At 40.0% G+C, this 17337-nt stretch overlaps 1 protein-coding gene and 1 long non-coding RNA gene across 15 annotated transcripts in view; one reads left to right on the top strand and one right to left on the bottom strand.

Annotated features, from left to right (window-relative positions):
- Positions 1-434, bottom strand: part of LOC140341544 (uncharacterized) — a 54342-nt gene extending 53908 nt beyond the window's left edge. The window contains exon 1 of the long non-coding RNA XR_011922903.1: positions 230-434. This is a non-coding gene — a long non-coding RNA (uncharacterized lncRNA). The remainder of the gene's footprint in view (positions 1-229) is intronic.
- Positions 1-17337, top strand: part of PPFIA3 (PTPRF interacting protein alpha 3) — a 511511-nt gene that overhangs the window by 343770 nt on the left and 150404 nt on the right. For all 14 annotated transcript variants that reach the window (XR_011922901.1, XR_011922900.1, XR_011922902.1 and 11 more), the window contains one exon: positions 7532-7625. Coding sequence is in view for 11 of the 14 variants with exons in the window: in XM_072427377.1 (XP_072283478.1) it covers positions 7532-7625 (94 nt within the window). In the remaining 3 variants the exon portion in view is untranslated. The remainder of the gene's footprint in view (positions 1-7531; positions 7626-17337) is intronic.

The raw sequence follows: 17337 nt of genomic DNA on the forward strand, positions 1-17337 counted from the left end.
GACCCGACGCTGGATGAGCACAGGTAAGTGGGATTTAAAGGTAAGTCAAAAAAATACGGGCTTATCCCAAATAGCAAGACGAAAAATTACGGGGTTAGCGGTTAGGGGGTTAAGAGACCAATATACATATATATATATATATATATACACACACATATATACACATATACATACATAGACTGTAAAGTATAATATAATGTATGTCAGTATGACAGACTGATATTGTTACCTTACATAGTTGATCCTAGGTGTATTCTGTATACCAGATAGAGCAGTTGTAAGTATGTTACAAACAGCTCCTGGAGAGATGTGCAGGACAGCAGCTGGAGACTCAGCATGTAGGGAGATCTGTGGCTGGAGACTCAGCATGCAGCTGGAGACCCAGCATACAGGAAGATCTGAGGGACGCCATTCCCTTAATAGGACAGCGTTTATTGGACCTCCTCCTGCCCCACGTGCTCATACCAGAAGTCTGGGGATAGCCTTGAGGCTATTGGATGATGTCACGTCAAAGGGGCGGTGTTAGAGAACGTCATCCCCCAGTGTTCATCACAGAGCATGTTAGCTCCAGCCTGTCATGTCCAGTGCAGAGGAGGGAGGGCATCTCCCCCTCCCCTCTTTGACTCAGTGCTGCAGCTGGTCAGAGAGCAGTTGCCTCAGAGTATCTCCATCTAAGAAGATGGGATATACGGGGAGAAGCAGTCAGGGTGCACCCAGAGTATCTTTGGTTCCCCCCGTCCCCGCAAGTCAAGCTTAGGGGAGGGGAAAGAGCATGTCTAGTTCCTCCCTAGGGGGACAGGAGTCCCTACATAATCGTGTGCATTGGAACACATCAGAATCAGGTCCTGTGAATGAGATAATGCAGATAGCATTGAATGTTATGTATATACACATCAAGAATTACTAAATATTCAGATAGTAAAAGTACATGTACATATATAAGATATCAATAAACAACAAATGTTCATAGCAATCAGCTTTGGTATTATACAGATACAAAATATCATATACAAAAAAGTGTGTCGAACTTCCATAGCAGTCACATATGGTACAATATGAACATAGTATAATACAGTGTATTATAAAGCAGCGTAACGAGACTGCGTTTTCCTTCCATTAGAACAATTCATATATACATTTATTGGATCATGCCTTTCTATTGGCAGTAATTTGAGTGGCAGAACATATAAGCACTTATTAAACAAAGTAGTTACAGAAAAGACTTAAAACTAAAGGCATCATTTAGTCCTGGAAAATAATTAGCTTTAAGGGTGAAAATCCATTTAGTTTCTGCTTGTAGCAGTTTTTTGTCATAATCGCCCCCTCTGGGACTTAAAGGTACTTGTTCAAGTGCAGCAAAGCTGATGCAATGAATATTAAATTGATGTTGTGTTCCCACATGAAAACTTAATGGGGTTGTCATCTTTCCATTCTTGATTAGACATATATATGTTCATATAACAATGGGTTGCCGATGATGGAAGCGAGGGGGGAATGAGAGGACATCAGACTGCTCAGGATTTTCGCATGGTCCCAAATCTGGAGTCAGTGATTGAGGATTGGTTTGGAGATATGTCTTCATTTAAAGGAGAGGATCCAAAGTAGAGCCTCCATGGACACTGGAGTTATTACACTGGCCTCCATGTGAACCCATAGTAGGGGTCTAACACATTCATGGAAAGCAGTTAGTGGGGCTATCTAGGCAGCAGCATAGCACAGGGACAGGTGAGGTAGAGGCAATCCCCCCAGCTCGCGGTGGGAAAAGAGTCTGATTTGGAGATTTGGTGTTTTCGACATCTTTTGTTGCAGTGATTGGAAAATTTTAGTAGATATTTTCACCGGTAAAACACGCATAGAATTAAGGAACTTAAGTAACCAAGTAATTTTTTTTCAAGGCAATTCGCCATAGCCATGATATTAGGTATCTTTTCCAGGAGTCTAATAATATAGTCAGATGTCTCACTAGCTCTGGGATGTTGGCAGAGCATAAATTGTCGTATGAGGGTGATATTTATACGTCTAAATAACACAAGCACCGTTCCTCTCATTTAAAGGGTCACTGTCACTTGTAGCACTGTCACCGTATCAGGTGGTATGGATATGTTAAGCGCCTTGCATTTGGTGCTGTCAAGTAGAGACCAGAGAAATTCTGAAAATGTTGTAGAAGGGACTTCAGATTAGGCAGGGACACCAGAGGGTTGGATTTGCATAACGGGACATAGTCTGTAGAGTTTTTGGTGATGACCTCTCACCTCTATACCCGTGATATCGGGTGGTTCCGCACGGCCAATGCTCTTGGTTCCACAGCAGTGAGGAGAGTGAGCAATCTTGTCTGGTGCCCTGGCCTATGGGGTTGTAGGAGAATCGAAAACCCATGTATTATATATAGGCTCCAGGGAATGCGTAGAGTAAGGAGACCCAGGCTCAGAAATGAGGTCCAAATCCCTATCTTTCCAAGAGGTACGGTAAATATGGCCAAATTTGATGTCAAAGGCCTTTTTGATGTCCAGGCTCAGGAAGAATGCTGGTCTTTTCGTGGCTCAAGCAAAGTGCACTGGGTACATCACTCTGCGTATTTTGTCCCCTGCCTGTCTTCTGTGGTTAAAACCTGTTTGGTTGGCTGAGAATATTAGATCAATTTCTCAATTCAAATGAGATAGCCCCCAGCCACTTGGCATCCAGATTGAGCAAGGAGTTAGACCACGTTGTTGTATCAGTCTCTGGTTTTGGTAGCATACAAATAGCTGGCTCTAGCATGTTAGATCACAATCTCTTTTAAAACCTCATTGAAGACCCATGTCAGATATGGCACTAGTTCTTCCTATAGTTCATTGCTGTGAAGTCATTGTGCTGAGCTTAAGCCTCTTGATGGCTTGCAGCCTTTCTGGGGGCATAGTTGAGGCTTCTAGAGTTTTCTTTAAGGCAGGGGGTAGATCTTTAAAAGTCAGTGTGGCAAAAAACGAGTCCATGCCAACCCTGTCGAAAGCTTGCGTGGCTTGGTAGAAAGACCGCAGCCTCTAATGGAACTCCTGTAAAATATGTACCGGGTTGCTCGTAAAGTCCACCCCATTAACTTTTAAGCGGTATGGGACAAACCTTTGATCAGGGTGTCTCAAACTATTTGCCAAAAGGTTATGCAATTTATTGCGATAGGTATAAAATGTACTTTTCAACCATCTGAGTTGCTTTTCCTCCATGGAAGCAGATTATAGGTACAGTTGAGTCTTAACTAGTTTTACACATCTCCCAAGATCTAGAGTGGGAGAAGCTGGAAACCAACTTCCCAAGTCAGCATGCTCCTGCTACAGCTGTTTGAGCTAAGCAGTGTGCTGTTTTTTATGCTAAGACGTAATTTGGATGAAGCAGCCCCTAATGACTGGTTTGTGTATCGTCCACAAAGTTTTAGCTGACACTCCCGAATCCCTATTCAATTTAAAATATTCAGAGAGAGCTGCCTAAGTTTTTTGGAACACGGTAGGTTTGCTTAAAAAGAAGCCATTAAGAGTCCACTGAAATGAATCTGATCTGGGAAAGAGCAAGGAGAACATAACCTGGACAGCATTAATATTATTATTATTATTATTATTATTATTAATAATAAAAAACAGGATATATATAGCGCCAACATATTACGCAGCGCTATACATTAAATAGGGGTTGCAAATGAAAGATAAATACAGACAGTGACACAGAAGGAGAGAAGACCCTCCCCTGAAGAGCATACAATCTAGGAGTTGGGTAAAGTAACACACAATAGGAGGGGAGATGTGTAGTGGTGGGAAGTAGTGAGGGTTTCAAAAGACATAAGAAGATGGGTAGGCAAGTTTGGATTTTGAGTGCTCTTTTAAATAGGCAGAAAGTAGGAGCAAGCAGAATAGGACGAGGAAGACCATTCACGAGGGTTGGCAGCTTTAGAAAAATCTTGTAGCCGAGCGTGTGATGAGGTTATGAGTGAGGAAGTCAGTAGTAGGTAATTGGAGGAGTGAAGAGAGCCGCTAGGGGAGTATTTTTTTTTTTTTATACCAGGGCAGGAAGGGAAGTGGGACAAGAACTGTGGAGGGATTTGAAGGCAAAGCACAGGAGCTTGCATTTGAGTCTAAGGTGAAATGGAAGCCAATGAAGAGAACTACATACAGATGCACCAGAAGAAGAGCGGTGGGAAGGATGGATAAGTTTGGCTGCAGCATTTATAATAGGTTGTAGAGGAGAGAGTCGGGTTAGTGGAGTACCAGAGAGAAGGAGGTTACAGTAGTCCAGACGAGAGATAATAAGAGCGTGTACAAGGAGTTTGGTGGTTTCTGGGGACAGGTGGGGCAGATTTTGGAGATGTTGTGCAGGTGAAAGTGACAGGACATGGAAATGTTCTGAATATGATGGGTAAATGAGAGGGTAGAATCAAAGGTGACGCCAAGAAAATGTGCCTGAGGGGAGGCACAAATACCAGTGTTGTTAACAGGAATATGTCAAGGGAGTATTTGGAATGTGAGGGGGGGGGGGGGGGGGGGGGGGGGGGGGGGGGGGTGATGAGTTTGGTTCTATCCAGGTTGAGTTTCAGAAGTTTGTCAGACATCCATGACGAGATGGCTGACAGGCAACATGAAACCTTGTACAGGACTGAGGGAGACAGGTCAGGGTTGGATAGAGAGATTTGAGTGTCATCAGAATACAGAGGAGGAAATGGGACTACCGAGAGAGAAGTGTACAGAGAAAAAAGAACAAGTCCAAGTACTGACCCTTGAGGAACACCAACAGGGAGGAAAGTAGGAGAGAAGGAATTACCATTGAAAGAAACTTGAAAAGAGCGCTCAGACAGGTAGAAAGCAAACCATAAGAAAGCAGTGTCACTGGGATACCAATGGGGCGCATGATTTGTACTAGAAGGGGGTGATCAACAGTGTCAAAATCAGAGGGAATATCAAGGAGAAGGAGAAGGGAAAAGTTTCCTTGAAACTTAGCTCTGATGAGGACATTGGCCACATTAGTAAGCGCTATTTTGGTGGAATGGGCAGCTCAAAAGCCAGACTGGAGAGGGTCAGGAAAGGAGTTGGTGCTCAGGTAATCGGTGATTCTTTTGTAGACAAGGCGCTCAAGAAGTTTGGAAACATATGGAAGAAGGGAGATAGGATGGTAGTTGGAATTTATGGAGGGGTCTAACCAGGGTTTCTTCAGGATAGGGAGAATAATGGCAAGTTTGAAACCATAGGGGTAGATACCAGTAGAAAGAGGGAGGTTGAATAGTTCAGTTAGGACGGGGGCCAGGATGGAGGAGTAGGCATGGACAGCATCATGATCTGACCACAGTATGGCCAAGATGGTGCTGGAGGAGATCAATGGGAGAGCCATATGGGGAATTAGCACATGATCAATATGGGAAAAGAGTTGATGTGCATGGGAGAAGTGTGTGTAGTCCAATTTAGATGGGTGCCTGATCTATTTTAGTGTCCTGGGTGAACGGTACTAATTTATGAAAACCAATAAGGATTCATCTGCATTTATGTGAAGCATTTGCCATGTCGACCACTGGGTATGATGCACAAAAGTATCTAAGGCAGGAGGAGGAGGAAAAATTATTTTTTTGTAGGCATATATTATCGGCCCTATGGGCGTGAAAATAGCAGAAGGTATGTGGTCTTTTCATTGGGGAACTTAGTTATTGTGCATTAGGAGAAGTAATGGATATTGATTCTATCGTGGATAGGCAGGGTGCCTATTAGAGGATTCCTTTGGATTGAAAGTCGTGTCTGTTGATTTTGCGATCCGGGGTGCTATAAGGGGGCGGGGTTGGAAGGGAATGTCTTGGGGAAGGGAATGTCTTGAAGATGGCAAAGAAAAGAAAAAGACATGAGAAGCCCTGAAGAGAGAAGAACAACAAAAATTGGTACTAACATCAATACTATCCATAAAGAGTAACATTTTCATAACACGAAAGTACAGAGGTTGGTGGGTCAAGAAAAACTTCTCCCACCCAAGTGGTATCTCTACATGTGTTCCCACAAAATGTGTTCAATAGCGGGGAAAGCGTCACAAGATTGTTGGAATACACCAGAGTTGAGGTTTCTTAAATAAAACTATATAACAATATACTGTAACTAGCAACAGGCTGTTGGTTTAAGAAATATTATACTAGAACTTTATAACTAAACCAAGCATGTATAACACATTCTATATTAGCGTAAGTAATTCCTGCATCAGCATACGCTTGATTCCCTGAGTTGAAGTAATAATAAAAAAGGGAAAGTCCCCAGCAGAAGGTAATAAACAAACTGGGCTCCTGCATCAGAGTCTGTCATAAAGCCTTTATGTTTTCTTTCTCGTTGATGCTGCGGCTGGAGGTGCTTTAGAAGAAGAAGAGCCACCAGAACGATCTTGACGTTGGCACTGTTGTTGATGTGTCAGTGAGAAGGATGAGGATCCACCTGAATCACCTGAGGTGGTGGACGGAAGGCCCAGAACTGGAAAAAGTTCCTTTGCCTCGTATGACATGTTAATGACCTGGGTTTTCCCAATATAAATTAAAAAGCGCTTGAAAGGGTCAATTTTGTGTTCCTGGAGTATGCATAAATAAGGTTTCGGATCCCTGCATCTCTTGATTGTTGCTGGGGCCAAGTCCACAAAGAGCTGACAGGTATATCCCTGAAAGGTCAAAGGTTCCTTACCACGAGCCACCTGCTGTAGCCTATCCTTGGTGCAGTAATGGTGAAATTTCACCACTGTGTCTCATGTGGGACCATCTGGCTCAGGTTGCCTGAGGGCGTGATGGATACGATCACTTTCAAGCCTCTCAATAGGTATTTTAGGGCATAATTCCTGAAATAGAGCTGTCTACTGCAAAATAGAAGGTCAGATTCGCTAGAGCCGTCCCCTATTTCTTGGCTGGCAGGGAAGCAGAGAGACGCCATCTTGTCTGCAGTGTGGGCTAAAGCCGCTTTTGCTGCTTTCATCTTTATGTTTTTTTCATTAGATATTTATTTTGAGTTTGCACTTTCTATTTATTTGTTATTTCTTAATAAGACATGTTGGCGTGTTTTTTGGTCAGTCCCATTCCAATTACTTACTTTCAGGGTTGAGGATGTGTTCCTTGTTGCAAATTGGATGACCAAATATACAATTGCACAAAATGTACTGTATATGGTAGTGTTTATGCATTTTGCCTCTACTATGAAACTAATAAACATATATGAAAGATGGTTTCATTAAAAAACACACAAAAAATGACTAAAAAAGGACACCATAGACGTACATATTGTTTTCCAGCTTTTTGCGTAAGTAGTGTAAGAGACCATGCAGCCATTACTCTTACGGTGACCTTTGATCAGTAGAGTATTTACTCTTCAGGTGACCTTTGATCAGTAGAGTAATTGAACAAACATAGGAAGGTAAATACTGAAAATCCAAAAATTTAAGACTGAAGATTTATATTTGTACATAACCAAAGTAAATTATTTATTTGAAGGTCAGATTGTTATGTGGGTTTCTAAAAGAGTTTCTTTTTGAGGAAGTTGTTCTTCTTATGTATTGTGTTTTATTTCAGCTGGAACCCCCTCAGAAGAGATGTCACCTGCTGATCCCATGGGTCTTTCTAAATTAGCTGGACCTGTAGACAAAGACCGAAGGAACAAAAAGAAGTAAGTCACATAATTTAATCGGCATTAAAAACCCTTGGCTGTTTTAAAGCATCTAGTATGCAACAAAATCTGAGACCTTAAGCAATCTAGAGCATATAGGCCATGTATACCTTGCTGTATGTAGCTGACCAGTAAATATAAATTACCATTCTCTTAAAAAGATGGAGGAAGAAGTATGTCAGTTAAATCACAAATAAAACAAGTGGTGGTACAACCACAACAAAGGAAGGGCAGATGCTTCCCTCATGTTTTTTTGGGTAAGTCTGCCTACTTGTCACAAGCTCATGTTTTCTAACCTTTAAGCAATTAAGCTCTCATACTTCTACCCCATTGAGTTGGTGAACTTTGCCATTGCTTAGTTACAAGGTTTTTATTTACTGTTTATAACACAAACAAGAACAAAAATCTATGAATCCCAACGGAATATTTATTTTATGTGGGATGTGGCAACCTTTTGGTATTTGTTAGATGCGGAGGGTACCTATATAATTTTGTATATATTTTTAGCACAAACAAGGCTTTCTCTTATATTAACTCTCTTCCCAAAAACCCCTAATACTACACTTTTATTACTAATCTTGCAAGATTTATTCAGGTCCCTTGCCAGCACGGTTTCCATTGCTGCAGATGTCCCCAAAAACATTCCCCTTGTGCTGCTATTACTGCTGCAGACTCCTCTTCTGCATCCTTCAGAGTACCTCAACGTTAGAGACAATACCAAATGTCTGTCACGCAGTCAGTTCCAGAAGGTCTGTTTTCCAACTTTTATGGACTATATAAATAGTTTCTTTTATTGCATAGCAAATTAGGACTTGATTGTAAACTAGATTTCCATTTACAAGTGACATATTTTGTCGAATAACTCCGCTCTATCGTACTTTTTGATATCATCCAAGAGACTATTATTTAGACATCTTTCTCTACACTCATAACATAATGACATACTTACTAATAAGCATTTAGGTTTAAAGCATGCAACAGTATGAGTTTCACCCAAACACTAACATTACACAAGGGGTAATGTTATTCTTTGGAATTAGAAAGGGAACTAAGTAAAAATAGAAATGCGTATGTATTTATATTAAGCATAATGAACTGTGTGAAATATGTCTACTCAAAAATCTAAGCTTCAAATTGGATCTTAGAATTGAGAATCTGAGTTCTGACCCAAGCTGTGCTTGTTTTTTTCACCCCCCGGATTTCCCTGTACAACATCATTATGTGCCATCTGCAATATAATTCTTCAGAGCATATGAGATACAAACAGTTTCCCTATAACTTCATCACAGACCTTGGTGACTAGATAAAGCAGACCATGATGGACAGTGGGGCCACCTTTTTTCAGCTTTAGTTTTCAGAGGAACACTGTTTATTACAGTAATATGTTCTCTTAAGTGAACCAAAGTAGGATTCTGCATTTGGGCTGTGCCAAATGGTCCTTTGGAGACAATATGGTTGAGATGCAGTGGTCCTCCTTCCTTATGACAGTATCCTATTCCATTCCATGTCCTTACCATCCCCACATTATCAAAACATTTTTGTGCATTGAAAGACAATTTACTCTCTAGTGTGATCCTAGGTGTGGCATCACTAGGGCTGCCAGTAATACTCACTGTGATGAGGAGGGGCCTGGCAACACACTTTGAGTGGATGGATATGTTACTTCACAGTGCTGTGTTATACTGGTTGCAGGATGTGGTGAGGACTTGGTCACAGAGGATCTTGCCCTCCATAGGAAGTGGTCTCCTTGGCCTTGGGTAGAAAAGAGGAGCACCTTGCACACAACTTTTGTTTACTTTGCATAAAAGTAAGAAAATATTACACACATTAGCAACACATGGCGTAAATGCATCCTGGGAGATAGGATTGTTTGAAATTTTGCCTTTATTTTTTTTTCCAACTAGCCTGGTAGGCATTTTTCTGATAACACAAACAGTGCTGTTCGTTGGACATGTTTTGCCACAGTTATCTTTTTTTTTGTAATATGTGAAAATATGAATTACTGAGATCCATATACCAAGAACAATCTTTTAATAATTACATATTTGATTCTATAAAATTAGATTTATTTTCAAATAAGGTAACATTGTAAAAACATTTAAGAAAAAAACAGAACAATGGATTTTATTTTGCTGTTATCTAAAATTGGTCAAAGCACAATATTGTATATCCAGGCTTCTGAATACTTGTAAACATTGTAATTTTGAACTGCAGATAGTTCAAACACTGGTAAGACTTATTTTTTTCACAAACATTTTAAGTAGTTATATGTCAGATTTTTGAAATCCACTCTATCTGATGTTTGAATACTTGTATACTTTCTTTTCCTTTTTTAACATTTTATGTTTAACTGTTTTGAAGAAGTAAGATAAATCTTGCTAAATAAATCTTGCTAAAGTGAAATAATATATTCTAATACCACAAATAACAAGGTCATCAAAATGTAAGACAAACAGTCTTAGAAGGATCAGGAATGAGGTGTGGGATTGGGAAGGGAGTGACTGATAATTGCCTGTGTAGTACATGCTATATACACCTCCAAAAAGTAGCCGAGATAGGAGAAATCCTATGCTGCTTGGGCATTTTGTACCATCTAGACAAGATTTTGTAGATGAGCTCCTGAAATTTACTGCATAAGGAACATTTATTATTCAAATGACCCTTGTTCTCTAGTGTGATGTGATGGTAACACTTAGTTACATTTCCCTACTTCCGTTTACAAAAAGAGGGGTGTAAATTCCTCCTGGGGGTGATTAAAGCAGTGTATATTTCAGAGAGTACATGACTAGCCACCCATGTACAAACACATAGTTGCTCAAAGGTCATCAAGGAGTAAGATAATATTTGGCTAGGAGGTTGATTACCAAAAGAATGCACCAACTGTAATGCCCTCCAAGATGTCAAGTGAAACAGCAGGATGGGGGTAGTCAACGCCAATACTGTTGGCCATTTCTTCTGGATAATAATATCCTGGGTCCTACAAAGCTTACATGAAATCTGGATGCATAGTCCTGGATCCTCAAGGCCAGGGAAAAAGAAGGATGGTCAATGATCAGAATTTGAACTGACCTACATAAAGAAAGGCTTGAGTTGGAGAAGAGTTTAAAACATTCACCAGGTAGGCCCAATGGTGGGGGGCTGTTTGATCATGTGTGATGCAGGAGATTTACCCAGGGTAGCAGAGGGAGTAGAATATTACTGAAAGGTTGCTCCAGCCTTTTTTTTGCATAATATGCAAAAAAAAAAAAAAAAACTGGAATACCCAAGCCCTCCACTGCCAAAAGAAAATACAGAAACCTGTGCTGTAGGTGAGGGCGTCTACTGTTCCAAATGAAACCAAAATATTACGATCTAATCAATTTGAAGAAAGAGGTGAGAATCTCTATAATCAAAGTTTTAAATAGGAATAGAAAGCAAGGCAGATCATTTATTTCCAAATTTTGGATGCGCCCAATCCAGGTAAAAGTAACCTTAGCCCATCTATGCAGATCAGATTGTAATCTAGAAAGGAGGGGTGGAAAATTCAAACAAAAGATCTGGGACAGGTAATTAGGTGAAAAAGTGCCCAAATATTGTGCCATCTCCATCCACTTGAATGAATTAGATGAGGAAATCATGCACAGAAGGTATGTCGAGAGACTAACATTTTTAGCTTCTGATTTGTAGTAGTTTATTTTGAAATTAAATTCTCTTTTGCAAAAAGGTGCCAAAGATTTTTATGGTGCATAATTGTAACACTCACAATTAAAATTTGCAATTTAATATTTTTCTCCTAAAACAACATGAAAAACATTAATTCCTATACATACAAACTGTCAATGAATGACTAGGATACTACAACAATGTTGTTTAGTTTGCTTTTAAAGGTCCTTGATGCATTTCACTCATAGGCTTTATCAGAAGGACACTATGCAGCATTCTATATATCTATTCATGTGTTATCAATCAGGTTCATTACATGAACTAACTGTATCTCAAAACAAAAGATTTTCACTTGGGCATATCACCATAACAAGCTTTTTTGTTTACATGTGGTTGCCAATTGTTGACTGTGTGCTTATTTCCCCAAAGAGTGCTTTATAATGTCAAAAACCATCTTACATTCTGTAATTTTCCAGCCGGATACAATGGAATACCTTAATATTTCACAGTATTATGAAGACACAGTCATGGCTTAACCACCTCCTTTGCTCTTCATAGGAGCACAAAGCCTCCCGGGATACCTATGTCACAGATCCCGGGAGACTCTTGGATGCTCCCTTTGCGCATGCCAGAGCATCTCGGTCATGTGCAGAAGGAGCCTTTTAGTGAAAAGAGAAAAATTTGCCGATCTCATCCATTCTACGTCACCCGATCTCGAACTTGCGTCGGGTAAAGTAGGAAAAAGAACAAGGAAGAAGAGGCGAATATGGCACTGCCCGTTGCACCAAATTAGAGACCGATGTCGGGACTACGCTGGACCCAATGAAAGACACCTCCAAATGGATTTTTGTTTTTAGCACTTTTCAGTTTAGTTCCTCTTTAAGGTAAAACCATCCAACCCTGGGACCTTTCCCATGGGGGGTGGAGTGGCCCACCCATAATAGTTCCTCTATTAAAATAGGAGCCTCCAGAGCACACTGTCAAGAGAGGGCAGTGAGGGCATTTCAGAGTTGGTCAGATATTATTTGATTGTTTCTTTCTTGTTAGAGAAGTCACCTGGGGACCTATGATGGGAAATCCTATATGGATCCATATAAAACTTATGGAAGGGAGCCGATATGGCTTCCACTCAATGTAGTTTCTGACCAGCCTGATCTGTCACAAACTGAATATAAGCACATCTTATTGGGCACTTTGAGCACTGGCCAGCATAGGAGAGACAAACATTTTTCAATTACATTATGATCTTTATCATTTCAAGCGAGGTATGGGTTGAGTGTGGGTTTATAGGGGAAGGGAGGGAAAGACCAGGAACACACATAAGGAAGAGGAAAGTAAAAGGTGAAAGGTGGTCAGCATAATTCAATGCACTGAGAAGGGTTGTGTGGAAGGCCATGGCACTCAGGCCACCTAAACAGGAGCACAGGAAGAAAAATCACTTGATCTGTCTAGAATGACAATATCAAGAAAGGTCCACTTATTTCAAAGATAGATATACATAGAGAAGAGGTAAATAAATAAATAAATAAAGTAAATAAAATTTTGTCAACAATAGGAAGGTAAGAGTGTAATCATAGTATAATCATGGTATATTCTGAATATAGCATAATAATAAATCAGGCTAGTGCAACAGGTAGTTAGTGTATTTAACATTTGAATATATTTAGTGGAACAAAATTAATCATCTAGTATCAGTTTGCAAATACAAAATGCATGATCTTAATCAAAGAGGTCCCTAACCCGACAAGTTTCACCCATTGGGCTTCTTCACGGGTATTTGTGGAGACCAGTATAATACTAAGTAATGAACAAAACAGATAATTGTGAGAAGACAATAAATCATAAGCGTTAAAAAGTTTAAGAAAATTTATACATAGAGAGTTTTATGCCAAAATGTAATTGAAAATTGTGGATTACAGTACATGGGTAAATAAATGTATATAATGGGTAAATGGATATATACAAGGATATGTATCAGTTTGTGATGAAAATTAAGGTTAAAAGATAAGTATAGTAATATTACAACCTAATAAAATATGAGATATTATATGATTCTCGCTCAAGTTAAAATCATTATGGAAATCTAATTGATACTATTATGAATGAGACCATTGAAGGTTATAAAGTTGGGTATATAAACAGTATATGAATGTAAGGAGTTAACACTTACTCTTCTAGATTCTTAGAAGGGGTATCTACTGACAGAGTGAATCACAAAAGAGGTTCCTAAATATACCGAGGAGAAAGGAAATTTGAAAAAATAATCCACTAGACTCAGAAAGGTTCCACTAATGGGAAAATTTGCTGCTAAAAGATGTCCTTAAAAATGTCAAAAACATTAAATAGGATTAACTTAGGTAAATAAGAATTTAGCAGTAAGTTCCTTTAAGAAGCAGTGTGGGAGGTGGCTTGAAGAGGCAGCTAAAAGGCTGCTCCAGTGTTCTCTCACGCCTGAAACAGGCAAGAAGAGAGCGTTCTTCTATTGCAAGTGCGCATGCGTGGGTCGGGGATGCGTGGAAGCTGGATAACAGGAGGGGACTATAGCCTACCCTCCCTATTTGCATACCCGTGTTCTAACCAAAAAATCTACTTGTGAAATAAATCTACCAGGGGGCGTGTACAATGACTTCATCATTAGTAAGGTTTCACAGCTGTGTTTGGGTATAAATGCAGCATGTCATAGACTGCAGCCTTACATCTATCCCAGTACAAACCTCTATTTCTCCTAAACAGTATGTCGTACCGACTTTTCAATGTACACAAGGGACCCTCATAGCAAGCAGTACCCCAAATTTCATCTCCCCACCTTTAACCTCTCTAGCGGTCTAATTCCGTCCACTAGCGATACAATTTTTTTGCATGGAAATTTATTTTTCATAGTAGGCTGAATTTCTTAGGCATAACTGATATTTAAAAAAAATTTAATAATAAACTTTAAATAACAATACACAAAAATCTAGTATTAAAACATGAAATTTAACTGTATAGTAGCATACAGTATAAAATATATAATATATTATATATATATTATATGAATTTTTCTTTGGATTGGACTCTATTGACTTGAATCCAATACAAAATGATTTGAATTTCCCGCCGATCCTCCCGCCCGCACCGACGCATGTACCGACGTCACAGGGAAACCCTGTATATCTCGTCTCTGCACTTCGCGGCTGGAGATTGGAGGAGCAGGATGTGTCCCCAGGACCTGCAGGGACCAGCAGGATGCCGGGGGACAGCGACAGCAAGGTAAGTGGTGTTTTTTTAGTTAAAAGCGACCTCGAGTGTGACTCGGGATTACCACTTTTTGCATGTAAAATCCATCCTGAGTCACACTCAGGATTACCGCTAGGCGGGTTAACACCTTTTAAAATATGGGGGTCATAATTATAAAAAAAAAAATAGTAAAAATTGAACATTAGGGTTGCTGTTTTAAAAGTAAGTGTGTCTAGAAGCCGGAAATAAACTTACATAGCAAGGAGATGTGAACCCTATATTTATGCCTACCTGTCACAAAACTAGAAATTACATACTACACTACCTTGTCCTCTTCCCTACTTTGAACCCCAAATTCTTTGGAACGGAGAGATGTACAAAACCAAAAATGTAGGTGTAAGTTTGGGACACCTGTGACTAACACCCCCTAAAATGTCATCTTCAGGCCATTGTCAGAACATAAAAATTTCTGCCCATCAAAAACATCTACCCTGTTACACATTGCTGGAGGCTTCTAACGCTTGAACCCAAATTTCTCAGGAACGGGGGGGGGGGTAACAGGTAAACAAAATTAGAGGTGCTAAAGGCTAACACCCCCTAAACTTTTATCATTAGGCCATCATCACAAAATAAAAATCTCTGCCTATCAAAAAAATCTACTGTGTTACACATTGCTGGAGGCTTCTAGCACCTGAACCCCAATATCTCAGGAACAAGGGGGTACAGGTGAATAAAATTAAAGGTACAAATGGGGGATACTTGTAGCTAACACCCCTAAAATTTCATCATTAGGCCATCATCAGAACATAAAAACCTCTGCCCATCAAAAAAATCCCCCCTGCTACACATTGCTGCAGGCTTGTAACACCTAAATCCTAATTTCTCAGGAACAGGGGGGATACAGATGAACAAAATTAGAGGTGCAAGTTGGGGACACCTGTGGCTAACACCCCCTCAACTTTCATCACTAAGGAATCGTCAGAGCATAAAAATCTCGGCCCATCAAAACAATCTACTAATATACATTGCTGGAGCCTTCCAGCACCTGAACCCTCCATTTCTCTAAAATAGGGGGGTACAGGTGAACAAAATTAGAGATTCATGTGGGGTACACCTGTGGCTAACACCCTGTAAAATGTCATTGCTAAGGCATCGTCAGAACTTAAAGAACTCTGCCTATCAATAAAATCTACCCTGTAGTGGTTTGTAATGCCTGAACCCAATTTTTCAGCAATGTGTGACAGGATAGATTTCTTTGATGGGCAGAGTTCTTTATGTTCTGACGATGGCATGACAATGAAACGCCCTTGTTCCTGAGAAATTGGGGTTCAGATGCTAGAAGCCTCCAGCAATGTGTAACATGGTAGATTTTTTTTGATGGGCAGAGTTTATGTTCTGACGATAAAATTAAAGGGGGTGTTAGTCACAGGCATCCCCCACTTGCACCTCTAGGTTTGTTCACCTGTACCCTCTTGTTTCAGAGAAATTAGGGTTCAGGTGCTAGAGGCCCTCAGCAATGTGTAACAGGGTACATTTTTTTGATTTGCAGAGTTCTTTATGTATTTACGATGCCATAGTGATGAAATATTAGGGTGTGTTAGCCACAGGTATCCCCCACTTGTACCTCTAATTTTGTTCACCTGTATCCCCCCCGATACCTTAGCGATGAAATTTTAGGTGTTGTTAGTCACAGACGTCCCCCACTTGCATCTCTAATTTTTTCCACCTGTTACCCCCTGTTCATGAGAAATTGGGGTTCAAGCTTTAGAAGCTTCAAGCAATGTGTAACAGGGTAGATTTTTATGTTCTGAAGATGGCCTAATCAATTTAAGGAGGTTAGCCACAGGTGTCCCCCACTTGCACCTCTAATTTTGTTCACCTGTGTTGGTGTTCGAATTCAGGTTGTCCTTATATTCAACCTGAAAATGATTGCTTGAATTCGGGTAGACCTGACCCAAAAAAAAACGAGATTTGGTGGTAAAAATTCGGATTAAAAAAAAGTTAAAAAATGTGTTAAAAAAATAAAAATTAATGTTAAATTAATTTATTGAGTGTTTGTGTAACTAATTTTTTTTTTTTACAGATTATCCTGACATGATATCCTGACATGATATCTCTTACTCTGTAACACACTTTCCAGCACAGAAATATTATGATACATTTGTTACATTTTTCTTTTATCCACTGCAAGAATGCAAGGGGACAAGTTTCCCCATTCATCACATCTAGTGACCTGTAATAGAGAAACTTCATCCAAGAACACATACTACTAGTACAGTGCAGCAACAGCAATCAGGATCGCTGCTGCAGCCCTGTAGTTTCTGTTCCTGTATAGAGTTTCTCTATCCAAGAACACAGGACTCCCTGTGTTCTTGGATGGAGAAACTCTATCCAAGAACACATACAACTAGTCCAGCAATGTGTAACGGTAGATTTTTTTGATGGGTTTTGATGAGTTTTTTTTGTGAGTTTTATGTTGTGACGATAACCTAATGATGAAATAGCCGCAGTTGTCCCCCCTTGCACCACTTATTCTGTTCCGTTTCTGAGAAATTGGGGTTCAGGTGCTAGAAGCTTCCAGTATGGAGGTGTAAGCCACAGGTGTCCCCCACTTGCACCTCTAATTTTGTTCAACTGTATCCCCCCATTCCAGAGAAATTTGGGTTCAGGTGCTAAAAGCCTCCAGCAATGTGTAACAAAGTAGATATTTTTGATGGGCAGAGTTCTTTATGTTCTGACGATGGCCAAACAATGACATTTTAGGGGGTGTTAGTCACAGTGTCATGCACCTACATGTTTTGGTTTTGTACATCTCCCCGTTCCAGAGAAATTGAGGTTCAAAATAGGGTAGGGG

The sequence above is a fragment of the Pyxicephalus adspersus genome, chromosome 11 (assembly GCF_032062135.1).
Source record: "Pyxicephalus adspersus chromosome 11, UCB_Pads_2.0, whole genome shotgun sequence".
Lineage (NCBI taxonomy): Eukaryota > Metazoa > Chordata > Amphibia > Anura > Pyxicephalidae > Pyxicephalus > Pyxicephalus adspersus.